At 29.7% G+C, this 14176-nt stretch overlaps 3 protein-coding genes across 6 annotated transcripts; 1 reads left to right on the top strand and 2 right to left on the bottom strand.

Annotated features, from left to right (window-relative positions):
- Window positions 1–2353: 2353 nt before the first annotated feature.
- LOC114131588 (uncharacterized) lies at window positions 2354–5389 on the bottom strand. 2 transcript variants are annotated; one of them, XM_027996843.2, is made up of 7 exons: window positions 5004–5389; window positions 4271–4352; window positions 3850–4207; window positions 3670–3791; window positions 3410–3590; window positions 3117–3349; window positions 2354–3004 (listed from the first exon to the last, which is right to left on the bottom strand). In XM_027996843.2, exons 2-7 carry the CDS (start codon window positions 4331–4333, stop codon window positions 2858–2860), a joined length of 1104 nt encoding a protein of 367 aa, XP_027852644.1. In that variant the 5' UTR covers window positions 4334–4352; window positions 5004–5389; the 3' UTR covers window positions 2354–2857. The 2 variants fall into 2 exon arrangements, with proteins under 2 accessions (XP_027852644.1, XP_027852645.1); XM_027996844.2 differs by having other exon boundaries at window positions 3117–3337.
- A 165-nt stretch (window positions 5390–5554) lies between these two features.
- On the top strand, window positions 5555–12387 carry LOC114131589 (male-specific lethal 1-like 1). 3 transcript variants are annotated; one of them, XM_027996845.2, is made up of 7 exons: window positions 5555–6224; window positions 6351–6639; window positions 6714–6838; window positions 6920–7044; window positions 7114–7326; window positions 7470–7577; window positions 11193–12387. In XM_027996845.2, the coding sequence occupies exons 1-7, from the start codon at window positions 5880–5882 to the stop codon at window positions 11239–11241; spliced, it is 1254 nt and encodes a 417-aa protein (XP_027852646.2). In that variant the 5' UTR covers window positions 5555–5879; the 3' UTR covers window positions 11242–12387. The 3 variants fall into 3 exon arrangements, with proteins under 3 accessions (XP_027852646.2, XP_027852648.2, XP_027852647.2); XM_027996847.2 differs by lacking the exon at window positions 11193–12387 and adding an exon at window positions 8833–9166; XM_027996846.2 differs by lacking the exon at window positions 11193–12387 and adding an exon at window positions 8527–9166.
- Window positions 9411–11802, bottom strand: LOC114131591 (actin-42A-like). Its single transcript, XM_027996848.2, has 4 exons — window positions 11666–11802; window positions 11324–11563; window positions 10304–10678; window positions 9411–10199 (listed from the first exon to the last, which is right to left on the bottom strand). The coding sequence occupies exons 1-4, from the start codon at window positions 11789–11791 to the stop codon at window positions 9810–9812; spliced, it is 1131 nt and encodes a 376-aa protein (XP_027852649.1). The 5' UTR covers window positions 11792–11802; the 3' UTR covers window positions 9411–9809.
- Window positions 12388–14176: the final 1789 nt, after the last annotated feature.

Genomic DNA, 14176 nt, shown 5'->3' with positions numbered 1-14176 from the left:
AACCATCGAAAACGGTTATTATTTTTAATGAATTATAATTTTTATGATTTTAAAATTAATGTTTTCTAACATCCATTTACTGTTGCCATAATTAATGGAATTCTGTAGATTAGTAATGTATCTCAATATCTCATGAATCATTAATAATTAATAATATAATGATAAATATAATGTATTGCGAGCATAATTCATGTTATATTGCTCAAATAACATAAGTTTTGGTATAGACAAACGTAATTTAGACATTTTCTCGAGGTTGCTAAATAAATTTAATTCACGTGACGTCGTACCATTTTTTGTTAAAAAAAAAAACCAGGTGATTGTACACCAAAAAAGTTTACAGGAACAATAGGTACAATTAATGTTGCTTTAAAAAAAATAAAAAATCAATACTTAATAACTTATTAAAAGAATAAATTTAAAATCAAAAATTTTTGTAAGTATATTTTGTCAAATGTTTTTCATTGTTGAAATTTTATAATTTTATAAACACAAAATAAAATAAATAGGGTTTTTATTTCGTAGGTGACAGAGCCAAAATAAAAACGAAAAAAAAATAAGTACCTATAAGTGGATATCATTTTGTTGTACAGTAGCGTATAAATTAATTATTTTTTGTCCATAATACCTAGGTACGAAAAATTAATCATTTTATAAATTTATCGAGATTTAATTAAAATGTCTGGAAAAAATAGAAATTTATAAATAAATTATAATTCATATTGTAATACTGCTCAAAAATGTCGGGCATCTTATAAAATAATGTAAAATATTCGGATTTTCTACATTGCCTATAATACTAATTTTAGTTAGTGATAACACTTGATAATTAGGAATAATATAATCAATAAAGAAACATGTAGGTAGTTGGTGGATGGTACGAATAAGGAGATGGTCTAATTTTAATATGGAGCCGAATCCACCACGTGTCAAATATGACCTTTCTTCTGTCTTTAAAATTGCAATTTATCGAGTAATACATACGTGCTATGAGAAGGAAAACGTTATTCTATAGTGAGATAGGAGTTCTCATTTCAATAATGAATATTTTTTTTATGCTTTCGTAGTTTCCTATTCCATAAATTTTAAAGCTGTTGAGATGATGAAAATATTATTTTTTAATCATTACAGTAGGTAAATATAATTATAATTCTACTAATTTATTATAAATATTATTTAGTACTCGTATATACCTATATTATAAACAATAGATCAATAAGCATCTCCAATCAACAGTGAAACTGCTGAACGCAAATTTACAATGTTGTACGTTAGTAAGAAGAAAACATCTAATTTTTATTTAACAAATTATATTTTACGCAATTTTTTATTTACAATTAACAGGAATGTTCCTTAAAATAGATATTTAATTATAAAAAATATTCAGGAACTGATTGAGGAGTTTTTCGCCTATACGCTTGGGTTAATTTGGCGTCCATAAGATGTAATCGAAAAAGGAAGGTTTCAGTAGGAGGGCCCTAATAAATCATACAGGCATAATATTATTTATAATAAAATAACTACAGGAATATCATTTGGTAACCAATGTAGACTCGTATTTATGATTTATATTTTTTAACGTTAAAATACTTGTACATTATGTTTATGGGTCACTTTCATTCAGAGCGTGTTAAAATGAAGAAGCTAATAACTAATACCTAAGTAATATAAAAGGCTACACCACTAGTCACTACATAGTACATACGGCCTTGAGACTTGGTTTTGAAAGGTCGGTGAATAAAATAGTGAAAATATTCATCAATGATTTTATAAGCCCAGGGGCATTGAAGAAATAAAAATATAAAATAATTAAAATATTTGATGAAACATCCAACCACAGAGTTTTCAAAGTTGGTATGCCAGTGGTGGTGCCGGAATTTTTTATAGGTAGTTTCATACAATAATAGGAGGTTAATTATAAGGCCAGTCAGCGCATCTTAGCCGTACACAAATGAGATTTCAATCAGGAAAAAAAATATACTTTTTTTGATTTAATTTAAGAAATCAGTTATTATTTTTGTCTGGTATATTTTTAATTTTATGATAAACATTAAACCTACATTTTTTTTTAGAGAGATTAAAGACTACAGAGTATGAAAAATCCAATACAGATTACAATCAATACAGTTTATTGAAATTTATTCAATGCACAACTAAACAAGTAAATAAATAATATAATACCTACTGAGTTAATTTTAGAAATAATGTTTATATATACAAAATATATACTAATATAACAATATTCTATATTTATATTATACAACACTTCAGCAATGTACAAAGGTTGATAGTAGGTAGGTACTATAAGATAACACAAAAATAACATACAAAGATAAAGTGAAGAGAGAGAAAAAATTGATACAAACATTTATTATCTATTAAAAAAGACCATTATTGATTGTAAATACAAGTAAAAGTAGTATTATAGTTTAAATGTTATTTTCATATAAATAAAATGAATTATTATTTATAGAAAGTTTTTTTTAGCATATAAAAAAATGATATAATTATTATGTTTATAGTTGAGATATGCATTATTAGGTAGAGCCATAGCTCTACCTAGTATTGTCACTGTACCAACATGTTCTAGCAACTGTTATAATTAAAAATATAGAATATAAACTGGTTTGGATGTCTTTATATGCAATTAAGCTAAAACAATAATATTGATAATTATGTATTTTTATAAAAAATTAGCTAAAAAAATAATTTCACTATTGGTAAACACAGAAAATTATGTAAATGTTTTGAAGGGATGGGTCTCAAACTCATTATAATTATAATTTATACATATGAAAAAAAGATGAATACAATTTTATATCATTCGATGATAAATAGATAATATATATAGTAATAATTATTCCCAAAATAAGCGATTGAATGTACTTTGCGTCTGTAAAATTCGCACTAGTTTAAAAAATTTCAATGCATGTCCTAGTTTCATACCCATGTTTGATACGATATCATTCCGATGAAGTAATTGTAGAGCACGACCATCAATATTCTAAAATTATTAAATATTTATAAGTACAAGTTTAACAATAATTTATCATAATAAATTATATACAGCATAACTACATGAAACTATTATTTTTTATTAATTAATAATATCTTACGAAATTAACAAGATGATCAATAATTTCTTGGGGTAAATGTTCTTTAAAATAATCCATCACTTGATCTTTATTCCATTTCAATACATTCGGGATATCATTAGTATGAATATCATCATATTGTTCATTGTCTGATGAACTAGAAGATCTAATACTTCTAGAAAAGGTGTCATCTTCGTCAGATGATAAAGTCATAACACTGGAGGCGTGTGACTCAACATCATCTACACCCAAATCTAATTTAATTTATATATAGTTAATAATAATTATAATACATTTAAATTATCTAGTACTACCTTTAGTAGCAAGTACTTCTGCTACTTCTTCAACTTCTTCTTGGTTTATTTGAGTAGCCAAAGTCATGCAAGGAATACATACATACATATCAGGTTCTACTTTATGTAAAGGTTTAATTTCATATGATTCATAACAAGTGCTATGTAAACCAACATCACAAGAAACACAGTGATGCATTACCTTAAAAATGAAATTGAATAATTAAGTACACATATAGTTAAAAGTTATTAATAAATATTATGATTTTTATTGAGCTAACCTGGCTTTTTTCTTTGAGACATTTACCGCAGTTTTCTTTTCTGCATGGTTTACAGAACCAAGGACTTAAATCTAATTTGAACTTCCACACAGGTTCACCCACTATTATACAGTCTTTATGAGCTATAAAAATTAATAAACAATTAAAAAAAAAAAAAAAATTAAATTATAATTATTCTACCTTTGATCAAACAAATTTGACAATCAAGTAATTCTTTATTTTCTGAAACTTTCGAACACAAATAACACATTTTTGATAATTCCTGAGTTACTTCAGAAGTAGCACTTATAACTGGAGATTTTATTGGTGAATGTACTGGAGATATAACACTGGTATCAACCGACGAACAATCTAACGGTTCAGTAACTGGATTTACTGGAAGACTTTTCGACTTAGAAGTATCTTGTTTTCTTCTTCTATCATTAATTGAAGTTCTTTTTACAGTACTGGCTTCTGCGGATTTTTCATTCTTATAAGAATATTTAGCTCTCTTTTTCGGTATATGATTATCAGATGGATCAAACACCACTTTGGCTTTCTAAAAATGATAAAACACCAATTGAAATAACGTCATATTAGGATTTAGTAAATCAATACTAACCATGTTTCTATGAGGTCTCGCGGGTACAGGTTCATCACGTGAAATAACTTTCTTCTTGGGCATTGTGACTAATGAAAAAATGCTTTAAGCAAATACATACAATTATTAAAATAAGTATATAATTAGGACAGATAAATAAGTAGGTATACAGTTATATATAAAAATTTAAAGAACCAGAAGTGCCTACTAAATATTGTTTTAATATTTTAAATTTAATTATATTCTACTGTTTTATTAACTTGTTATAATATAAAACAGTTTTAAAGTGTTAAGCAATGTAAAAAACTAACATAGCTTTTTAATTGTTTATAAAATATACAATAATATTGAATTTTGAAGCCAGTAAATTAGATTAAATATTTTTAATAATAAGATATACATGTGATTTTCAATAGTTAAAACTTTTTTTTTTCTAGAAACTGATTCTTTTTTATAAATACAATAATTATTTGATAAAAAAACTTAAGACTTGTTAAATCAACTAAGTTTTACTAACCACAATACTATAATATTTTCTTATGATATTGTATTTAAGTAAGTCAGTTGGTAATATAACTATATAAAAGTAAATATTTTAGTAGGCTTGTTTCATATATTTCAGATAATTAATTTGCAGTTATAAACTAATAAAAAATATTGTATTATGTATAATAGTATCTAGTACCTAATAAGTTTTTACATAAATCAGTAAAAAACAATTAATAAAAATATATTTGAAATATAAATTACTTACGGTTTATTTACTTTAAATCTCCAATGAAATCGTCGTGTTGTTTTAAAAAAAAGAAGTGAAGGCGTTGAGATAATGGTTTTTATTAGTTTATACACAGAAAAAATGTTCTATAACATATAATTTCTATAATAATGCAAACGACAGTTGAATTCTATTACAGTAAAATACAAAAAAGATAATTATAAATTGCGTTTGAAGTACAAAATGAAGAACAATTTGATAGGATTTCGCAACAAACAATGTAGGCGACGACTTAAAATAACACAAATTCAGAGGTAATAACTGGTATAATATATTGGTGTGATTTATGGTACATATCTTCATAGTAAAACAAGACGTGAATTTTCGTTCGTAATAATAAGCGCCACCGACCGTATGGTTTTAACCCGACAGACTTGCGGTATACTCCGGGTGTACGCGCGACGAGGGAAAAAAGACTGCTGTCGCGTTGGCTAACCTGTCCGCTAAACGTCTGTCTCGCTCGTTTGATTTGTTGCTCACTCTAACACCGTCGTCCTTGCGCGCTGATAACGCATTTGTTTGTGTTTTGAATTGTGTTACCGTAATTGCGAACCGCGTTCGTTGATCAATCGTTTATTGTTATTGTTATACCCACTGAAACGCGACGTCTGACGGCCGACAAACGGACAAACTAAACCGCATTGCGCATGCTGCACGACGTTCTACCGGTTTCTGCGCTTTGTCGTTCAGTTCGATTACCCGCCGACTTTTCTTGACGTTGATATTTAACAATTGATCAGTTCTTGTCTAAACTATATCATCGTCAAAAGTATATGCGCTCGCGATTCTCTTCAAACCGCTATAGCCCGTGCGTTGATGGTCATTGTTAGCTGATTCGTAAGTCAATTCTGTTAGATGATAAGCGCGACGGGAAGATGTAACAGCGGTCGCAGCTCGGCCATGTCCAAAGAGTGTCGGATTGTAAACGGCGGTGGCGGCGCCGTCGCCGGCGGATACGTGAACCATTGTGAGCAGGTGCTCGATGACCAAAACGAAATGATGATGGCCGCGTCTAAGATCACCGTGGCCGCTGATCAGCCAGTGGCCCCCAAAAGTCGCCGGGTCTATCCGCCGTCATCAAATGAGACTATTAAAGCTAAAGAAGTGCACGAGGCCAATGCGATGTTGATGCAAGAGATTGTGGAAGAACGTAATAAATACAAAGAATCTATGAAAGAGTTGAAGAAGCAAGTGGAATTTGTGAGTGACAAATAGTTAACAAATATAGTAATTAAATAATGTAAATTACTTAAGTTAATATTATTATTTAAAAATTTAATTTAAATTTAATTGTTTATATTAACATTTTAATTGTTTGTTGTATAGCTCACTCAAAAGATAGCACAAAACAATGCAAAACATGAACATATTATAGCTGAAATACATGCTAGATATGATAACTTGGATGTTATGCCATTCACACCACTTTCTTCAACATGTTCATCAGGTATGGGAGATTTGAGTTCAGCTGAACAACATGGTCAGCAAGAACAACAGAACATTAAACCTAAAAGGCGTAGAACTCGTCAAGTTGCTACTAAACAACCGGACCCAGGTCCATTAGAATTGAACCAGACAAAACGTGCAAAAACTAGGATTACACGAGCTAAAACAGGTTAGTTTTTTTAAAAATAAAATTTTCTTAATAGCATAATTTATATTTATATTTTTTTTATCTACTGTGTTAAGCCAAAATAGGTAAAATGCAAGAATTGTCTTTGATCACAGCAGACAATGCCTATTACACTTGTCTAGGAGATTATGATCCTATAAAAGATAAACCAGTTTCTGAAAATAGTAAGAGTAATTTAGAAGTAAGTATTTCATTTGTTATTTGTGTAATCTACTAATTATTTAGAATTCTTTTTATTCCATTAATATATATGATTTTATAGATACCAAGTTGGAGGGTTAAGACATATTCTAGTTGGTATTCTATGGAAGGCACTGAAAATATGTCTGATGATATTTTTGAAAGTAGACACTATAGACTTGAACTACATGAACAAAAAAGAAAAAGGTAATGATAAAAAGAATTTTTTTTATACATAATTTATTTATTGTTAACATTTTTATACTGTTCTTTCAGATGGGATTTACAACGAATTAGAGAGTTAAAACGAGTAGAGTATTTGAAGGAAGGTCGTTATAAAAACCATCCACAGAAATCTAATGAAAATAATAAAGAAGAGTTGACAACTTTATTACCCAGTCCATCAAATATTAAAGCAATAGAAATCACAGATAAATTACCTGTGTCTGCATTTGGTAGCAATTTACATATTAAAAAGAAACTTGAAATGTTAGTATCTACTTATATTATTTACTAAAAAGCTTTTTTAATTTAATTCATAACTTTGTTAGTTTGAATTTTACTGATCATCTAGTTATTAATCTATATAAATTATGAACATTTAACAAACTGCTATCTTAAATGTTTTACAGGTATAAGTTTTGTCACAGTCAATGGTGTAATGATGGATCTCAAGCACCAAAAGAATATAACATACGTGAACTTCGTTCTTCTGGTTGTAGCCAGTTTTATGATACCATGTAAGTTACTACTTTCATGTAATTTTGTGACAAAAATAACAGATCTGGACACTTCCGCTTAAACCGTTTCATTATTTGTTATATAATGTATAAAACAATCTTGTATGTATAATTTACAACCACAGAGATTAACAATATTGTGATATTTATCTAGTATATAGGACATATTACTTTTTTTTTTTTTTATTGTTCTATTATCAATTTTATTTTCCTTTGAAATTGTATTTATATTCAAGTGTTGCAAATAATAAATATAGTACCCTGCTAAATTCCTATAAAATAGTGTTTTCAAACTGTTAAATTTTTTTTAGTTATCTATTAGTCATTAATATACTGTATGTACTCTGTTTATGATATTTTAACACGAGTTTCACTTTATCACTTAAATATCCATGTTTTTAAAAACATTTTCTGTGTTCAATGAATAAGTTGTTTCTGTACTGGCATACAAGAAATTCATCTACACAAACCGTTATATTTTATTTCACAGCTATTGAAGTTAATAACTTTCTACTGGGAGCTATTTTGGATATAATATAATATGTAATTTCTACAAAATATACTATGTAAATTATCACGCCTATGGTATAAAATATGTTGAAATAACCAAATCTTTCAAATGTTAAGCAAAAATTGATACACTGATTTATCAAATACATTTTTCACTCACCCTTCTAACTGTTAATATGATTTCTGATAGAATTCAATATTAATTACTATAACTTTAAGAAATACATAATTAATTAGCTACTTTTTAAGCATTTGGTGCACTTGTACATTGATCAAACTATTAATTAATCCTAGTTCATATAAACACAGTGTCAATTTATATTTTCTTAGTAGGAATTTGACTTTGAAGGCCATAGTTGGAAATAGAACTTATTTTTAACTGAGAAATTAATAATATTAATTTGATATAAGATTAATAAATGAATTTTATTGATTTTAGAAACAACTGATTAAAACAATGGAAACATTTTTAATTAAGACTTAGTGCCAAATGTAGATATTAAACAAGTTTTTCTCAAGTCAATATTTTTAATAACTTATATTTTGTATACAAATAAATTTGGTATATAATGTTGTAAATTTATAATTGTTTATGTGAATCCTTATAGGCAATTCAAACAATAACCATAATTTTAAGTTAAATAAAAATCTTTAAAATTGAAAAATAAGTTGACATGTGTTGCTTTAGTAGAGAGAGTCAAGGATAATTGTTTTCAGTATTATTTTCTATCCTATATTTTTTCAGTGAACAATGATTTACAGTGTTATAAATACAGTTAAAATTGTATTCTGACAAACCACCGCTATTACATGAAGTTATTAGATACAAGGGAAAGTAGTCATTCATAGTTATTGGATTTTGTTAAATTTTGAAGTCTGGTTACAAAAATCACATCAATCAAAATATGTAACTTATATTAATATGAATCTACTATCTTTATATGGTTCTACTTTTATTACTTACAATTGTTATAACTTATAATGTTTATATGGTAAAATTATTAATTATTGAACCTATATTTGTAAATATTTTTGATTTTTTGATTTTTATATAATTAATAAATTAAATTTAAAGTTTTTTTTTTGTTAATTTTGTTTTAAAATTGAAATAAATTTATTATACTTCCTCAAAATATATTATTTAGCATGGTAATAGGATAAAATATTTTGTAAGGTAGACATCATAAGAAAATTTTAAAATTGTTTACATTAGTGTTAACATCTATCCAGTTCTGTAAAATAAAATCAATTTTGCTTTTACTAAAATTAAATTTGCATTAAAATGATAATTTATGAGTGGAGTAAAAAGTACAAAACTCTGTATTTGTTTTGACAAGTTTATTTATTTGATGAGGAAAATTGAATATTTTTATTAATATGTAGTTTAACACTATGATCATTTCTAGTTTTGTCAAATATTTAAAATAGGTAATTTATATATACACTCGATAAAGTAATTCGCTCATAAGTTAATTATTGTTGTGATAATTAGGTACTAGTATTGATGTTGGTACCATTTATTCATAATATAATCCTATACAATCATTTATGTATATGTATATTTAAATCTGTTTAGACTTCCAAATAACTTAATAAATTAAATATATAAAAATATATAAATAGTTATATGTGTACATCAATATAATATATGTATTATGTTTATATATTATATATTGTATATTATGTGAATGTGTATGTTTGCTATAACCGTAGTCCTGCACATTAGAAGCATTTCCTGTGAACAATGGACGGGCCGCTCTCGTCGTATTCGGTCTTCGAAATCCACATCTGTTGAAAAGTAGACAGGGACGCCAAGATGGAGCCACCGATCCATACGGAGTACTTGCGTTCGGGAGGTGCAATCGTTTTGATTTTCATCGTGGAAGGGGCGAGTGATGTGATTTCTTTTTGCATACGGTCTGCGATACCCGGGTACATGGTAGTACCGCCGGACAGTACTGTATTGGCGTACAGGTCCTTTCTGATGTCCACGTCGCATTTCATGATTGAGTTGTACGTAGTCTCGTGGATGCCGGCCGACTCCATTCCGAGGAATGATGGCTGGAACAACGATTCCGGGCAACGGAAACGTTCGTTTCCGATAGTTATCACCTATAGGGAGCGATGAATGATTATAATGTTTTGTATTAAGTAGGTACCTAATTATAAACGACTTCCGAGTCGGGATTAAAACACTTCTCGGTCATTACACTCACCTGACCGTCTGGGAGTTCGTACGACTTCTCTAGAGCGCTGGACGATGCTGCAGTCTGCATTTCCTGCTCGAAGTCGAGCGCCACATAACACAGCTTCTCCTTGATGTCACGAACAATTTCTCTTTCGGCGGTAGTAGTGAAGCTGTAACCCCTTTCAGTAAGGATTTTCATTAGGTAGTCTGTGAGATCACGGCCGGCCAAGTCCAGACGGAGTATGGCGTGCGGTAGGGCGTAACCTTCGTAGATTGGCACGGTGTGGGACACGCCGTCACCCGAATCCAAAACTATACCAGTCGTCCTACCGGAAGCATACAAGGAGAGTACGGCTTGGATGGCCACGTACATTGCTGGGGTGTTGAACGTTTCAAACATGATCTGAAAATGAATAAATGCATTAAACTAGTATTAAATATTAGGTAGATAAACGGTATACGGTTGATAACTGTTGTCGTAATCTTCATTGTAGCTATTCTACAGAAACGCTAAATTCGTGATTTTTGGTTTTGATCCTAAGTGGTGACTATGTCTCAGTGTAACGTGTCTAATTCTGTATCCGACTTAAAGTCCTCTCTCCAACTGTATACCTTATTTTTTATTTGGTTTATAATCACGAGTTTGGACTTGAAGAATTTGTTATAATATGTTTTATACTCTTCTGTTATATTATGTGTAACACGTAGAAAACTTAACTATCATAAGACTGACATTATGGAGCTTATATAGTTAAATTATAATTGGTTTATTTGTTATTTAACCAATATTAAACTAACCTAATTTAATATAACGACGTAAAAATGTGTTCAAAGTATATTTTGGTCCCACGCCCTCCCTGAATTAGTTAGGTATACGAGTACCTACATTATTAATTAATAATAAACTTCAATTGCAGATATTTTGACCAAGGATTGAATCGATCAACCAATAAATCACGAGAATAGGTATAATAGGCAACTAGACAAGAACGTATCCGAAAATTTTTCTGGCGGACAAAACACAAAAATTCACAGCATCGTTCCTTACCTGTGTCATTTTCTCTCGGTTGGCCTTCGGATTGAGTGGCGCTTCGGTCAGCAACACAGGGTGCTCTTCGGGGGCTACACGGAGTTCGTTGTAGAACGTATGGTGCCATACCTTTTCCATGTCGTCCCAGTTAGTGACGATACCGTGTTCGATGGGATACTTGACTGTCAGTACGCCCCTCTTGGACTGTGCTTCGTCACCGACGTAGCTGTCTTTTTGTCCCATGCCCACCATGATGCCCTGCAGACATGTGCCAAGTGAATAGTATAAACATCAAAATATGTCGCGGGCAATATTTTATACCAATCACAATCGTAAATATAAATATTTTCTGTCATTTACTTGGTATCGCGGACGTCCGACAATGGACGGGAATACGGCTCTGGGCGCGTCGTCACCAGCGAATCCGGCTTTGCACATACCGGAACCGTTGTCCACCACCAGAGCTGCTACGTCTTCGTCGCACATGATTTCGGTTTTATTTTCTAGAAATAAAAAATAAAAACAAAAATAAGACTTATTGTCGACTACGACGACGTCAGCGAGACGAACGACGAAAAATCCATGGAAAAAAAATTCGGCCGTCTTGCCGACAGAAAAAAAAACGATTTTTTCGAACAAATTTTTACCTTCCGAAAATTGATAAATAAATTAATAAATAAACGTGCGAAACGGAGTTTGCGCGATGCGATCGGAGAGCGGCGAATGTGTGTACACTGCGATGGTGGGCTCTCGTCAATTTATATAGGTACGCTGTACGGCTGCCCCGACTGCAGTCGAAAGTGAAAATTCGCTGTGGTAGGGTTCGCGTTATGCGGCAACGGGCTCGAACGACGGTAAAGGTCGTCTGTCCGTCATCGTCGGCAACGCGAACACAATACGCGCGAGTTTATGACCATATCTGACGCGGTCAATCACGCTGCAGTTAATATAATTCCTTTTTCAGAGGCTGTCGGTCGGACGAGCGTACGATAACGTGTATACCTATATTTACCACTTATGAATGTAGGTTCCTATATAGCCATATACCAACGCACCAATAATAATATATTTATTATAGATAAGCGCGTTCGTCTCTATTAGCCCCTTCCTCCCGCGAAGTGTACCTACGTTAATAATTTGTTCGGTTCTCTCGGGATCGTATAAGGTTAGGTCGTGTGATCGTTGTAGCTTGCAACCATGATAATATACTAAATGATATTATTCGAAAATGGAAGTGTTTCCGTGCAAGAATAAATGTTTTTTTGTGGTTTATTCATGCGGGACTCGCGTTCTACAATGAGAATCATTTTTTTTCTTCGGAAGTCTTAACAGTTAAATTGTGAAAATTCGATTTTAGAATCACCCATATAATATTTCTATGTAGTTATCCATGTACATCGTACATAAAATAAATAGAGTGAATTACTAAGTGTGCTCATCACTATTTTTTCTTTAATACCTAATGAATTATTATTTCAATACTGGTTTTTGAAATTTTTGAGTATATGCATACCTTCACTCTTCAGTACCTACTTTTTTAAAATATTTTTAAAAATCGCAATTTTTTAATACATTTTAAGGTGTTTTCCGTGAGCCGTAGCGATATAAACTTTAGTACATTTATAGTTTTTGAGTTATTCAACAAACGTTAGTATAAAGAAATAATGACAAAAATCCACTACATCAGTCTTTGCCGATTTTATCATTATGAAAAATAGTGTTTAAGTATAAAAATATAACTAAATTTCAAAAATTATAATTTGAATTAATACATTATTAAGGGATACAAGAAGGTGAGCATGTTTGATGAATAATTTTATGTTATATTCCTATTTATTATATTATACGAATCTTCGATTGACAAATAAGACGCGTATATAACCGCGCCTATTATGTATACCTATTCATGTACACATATGGTAGGTTTAAATAATAAATATATAATCTATATTCTATTCTCGACCATTCACGAGTAATTGACGATGCAATGTGTGTAACTCATATAATAATGTTATACATTTATAATATTTTTTTAACGACTAGGTAGGTATCTAGGTATATGTTATTATTATGCAATTTAAAATAATTGTAACTTTATTTTTTTTATTCAATAACTGTAAACCTATCTATCGAGATCTAGACTGTATAATTAGTAAAACCTTTTATAGGTTTATTTTATGGATTAATTCCGTCCCCTAAACAAGATATTTGTATTATTCATAAAGTTATGACTTAAAACTAATTGACTAGGTGTTTAATCGAAATTCAATTTTTATAAAGGTTATGTTCACTGAAATTGTTACATTTTTATTTTATATAAAAATATATAGATTATACTTAGGTAATTGGATATTTATAATTTTACTGTGCAATAATATGTATTACAATCTTGTTTAACGCATGAAAAATAAAAACATTAATAAATAATACCATGACGTATTCGTGTGGTACAATTAACATGAAAAACGTGAAAAGTATTTTTTGCATAATACCTAATAATATGTAAAAATATGTTTACACGTAATATAATAATAATTTTAAAGTGTGTTTTTATAAATTTCGGGATTTTTGAGTATATTTTAATATCTACGTATGTATAAAAATTACTCAGTTTTCTAACGTATTAAGCTTTTAGTTTAATAATAATAAAAAAGTATTAAGATACGTTTAAAACCACGTGATTTACGGTATGGATGTCATAAGCTGTTTTGACATATATCAATAAACCTAAACAAATATTCGATTGGTAGAACTTAAAATGGTATTGTGAATCGACTATTAGTGTTTTAAAATGTAATTTCCAGCTACCAGTATTTATTTACTTTAATAGGCATGTTGTGTATGTCGTACGCAATAATGGACAGATCTCGT

Source organism: Aphis gossypii, chromosome 2, assembly GCF_020184175.1.
Source record: "Aphis gossypii isolate Hap1 chromosome 2, ASM2018417v2, whole genome shotgun sequence".
In the NCBI taxonomy this organism is placed as follows: domain Eukaryota; kingdom Metazoa; phylum Arthropoda; class Insecta; order Hemiptera; family Aphididae; genus Aphis; species Aphis gossypii.
Note: the sequence above shows the minus strand (reverse complement) of the source record. Positions and strands in the feature narration are given on the sequence as shown.

Coding starts and splice junctions, on each gene's coding strand:
- LOC114131589 (XM_027996845.2), top strand. CDS start 5,880: ATGATAAGCGCGACGGGAAGATGTAACAGCGGTCGCAGCTCGGCCATG. Junction 6,839..6,919: donor ATAGTAAGAGTAATTTAGAA/GTAAGTATTTCA, acceptor ATGATTTTATAG/ATACCAAGTTGGAGGGTTAA. Junction 7,578..11,192: donor AGCCAGTTTTATGATACCAT/GTAAGTTACTAC, acceptor CTTCAATTGCAG/ATATTTTGACCAAGGATTGA.
- LOC114131588 (XM_027996843.2), bottom strand. CDS start 4,333: ATGCCCAAGAAGAAAGTTATTTCACGTGATGAACCTGTACCCGCGAGA. Junction 3,350..3,409: donor AGAAGTACTTGCTACTAAAG/GTAGTACTAGAT, acceptor AAATTAAATTAG/ATTTGGGTGTAGATGATGTT. Junction 3,005..3,116: donor TTGATCATCTTGTTAATTTC/GTAAGATATTAT, acceptor TAATAATTTTAG/AATATTGATGGTCGTGCTCT.
- LOC114131591 (XM_027996848.2), bottom strand. CDS start 11,791: ATGTGCGACGAAGACGTAGCAGCTCTGGTGGTGGACAACGGTTCCGGT. Junction 11,564..11,665: donor TCGGACGTCCGCGATACCAA/GTAAATGACAGA, acceptor ACATGTCTGCAG/GGCATCATGGTGGGCATGGG. Junction 10,679..11,323: donor ACCGAGAGAAAATGACACAG/GTAAGGAACGAT, acceptor ATTCATTTTCAG/ATCATGTTTGAAACGTTCAA.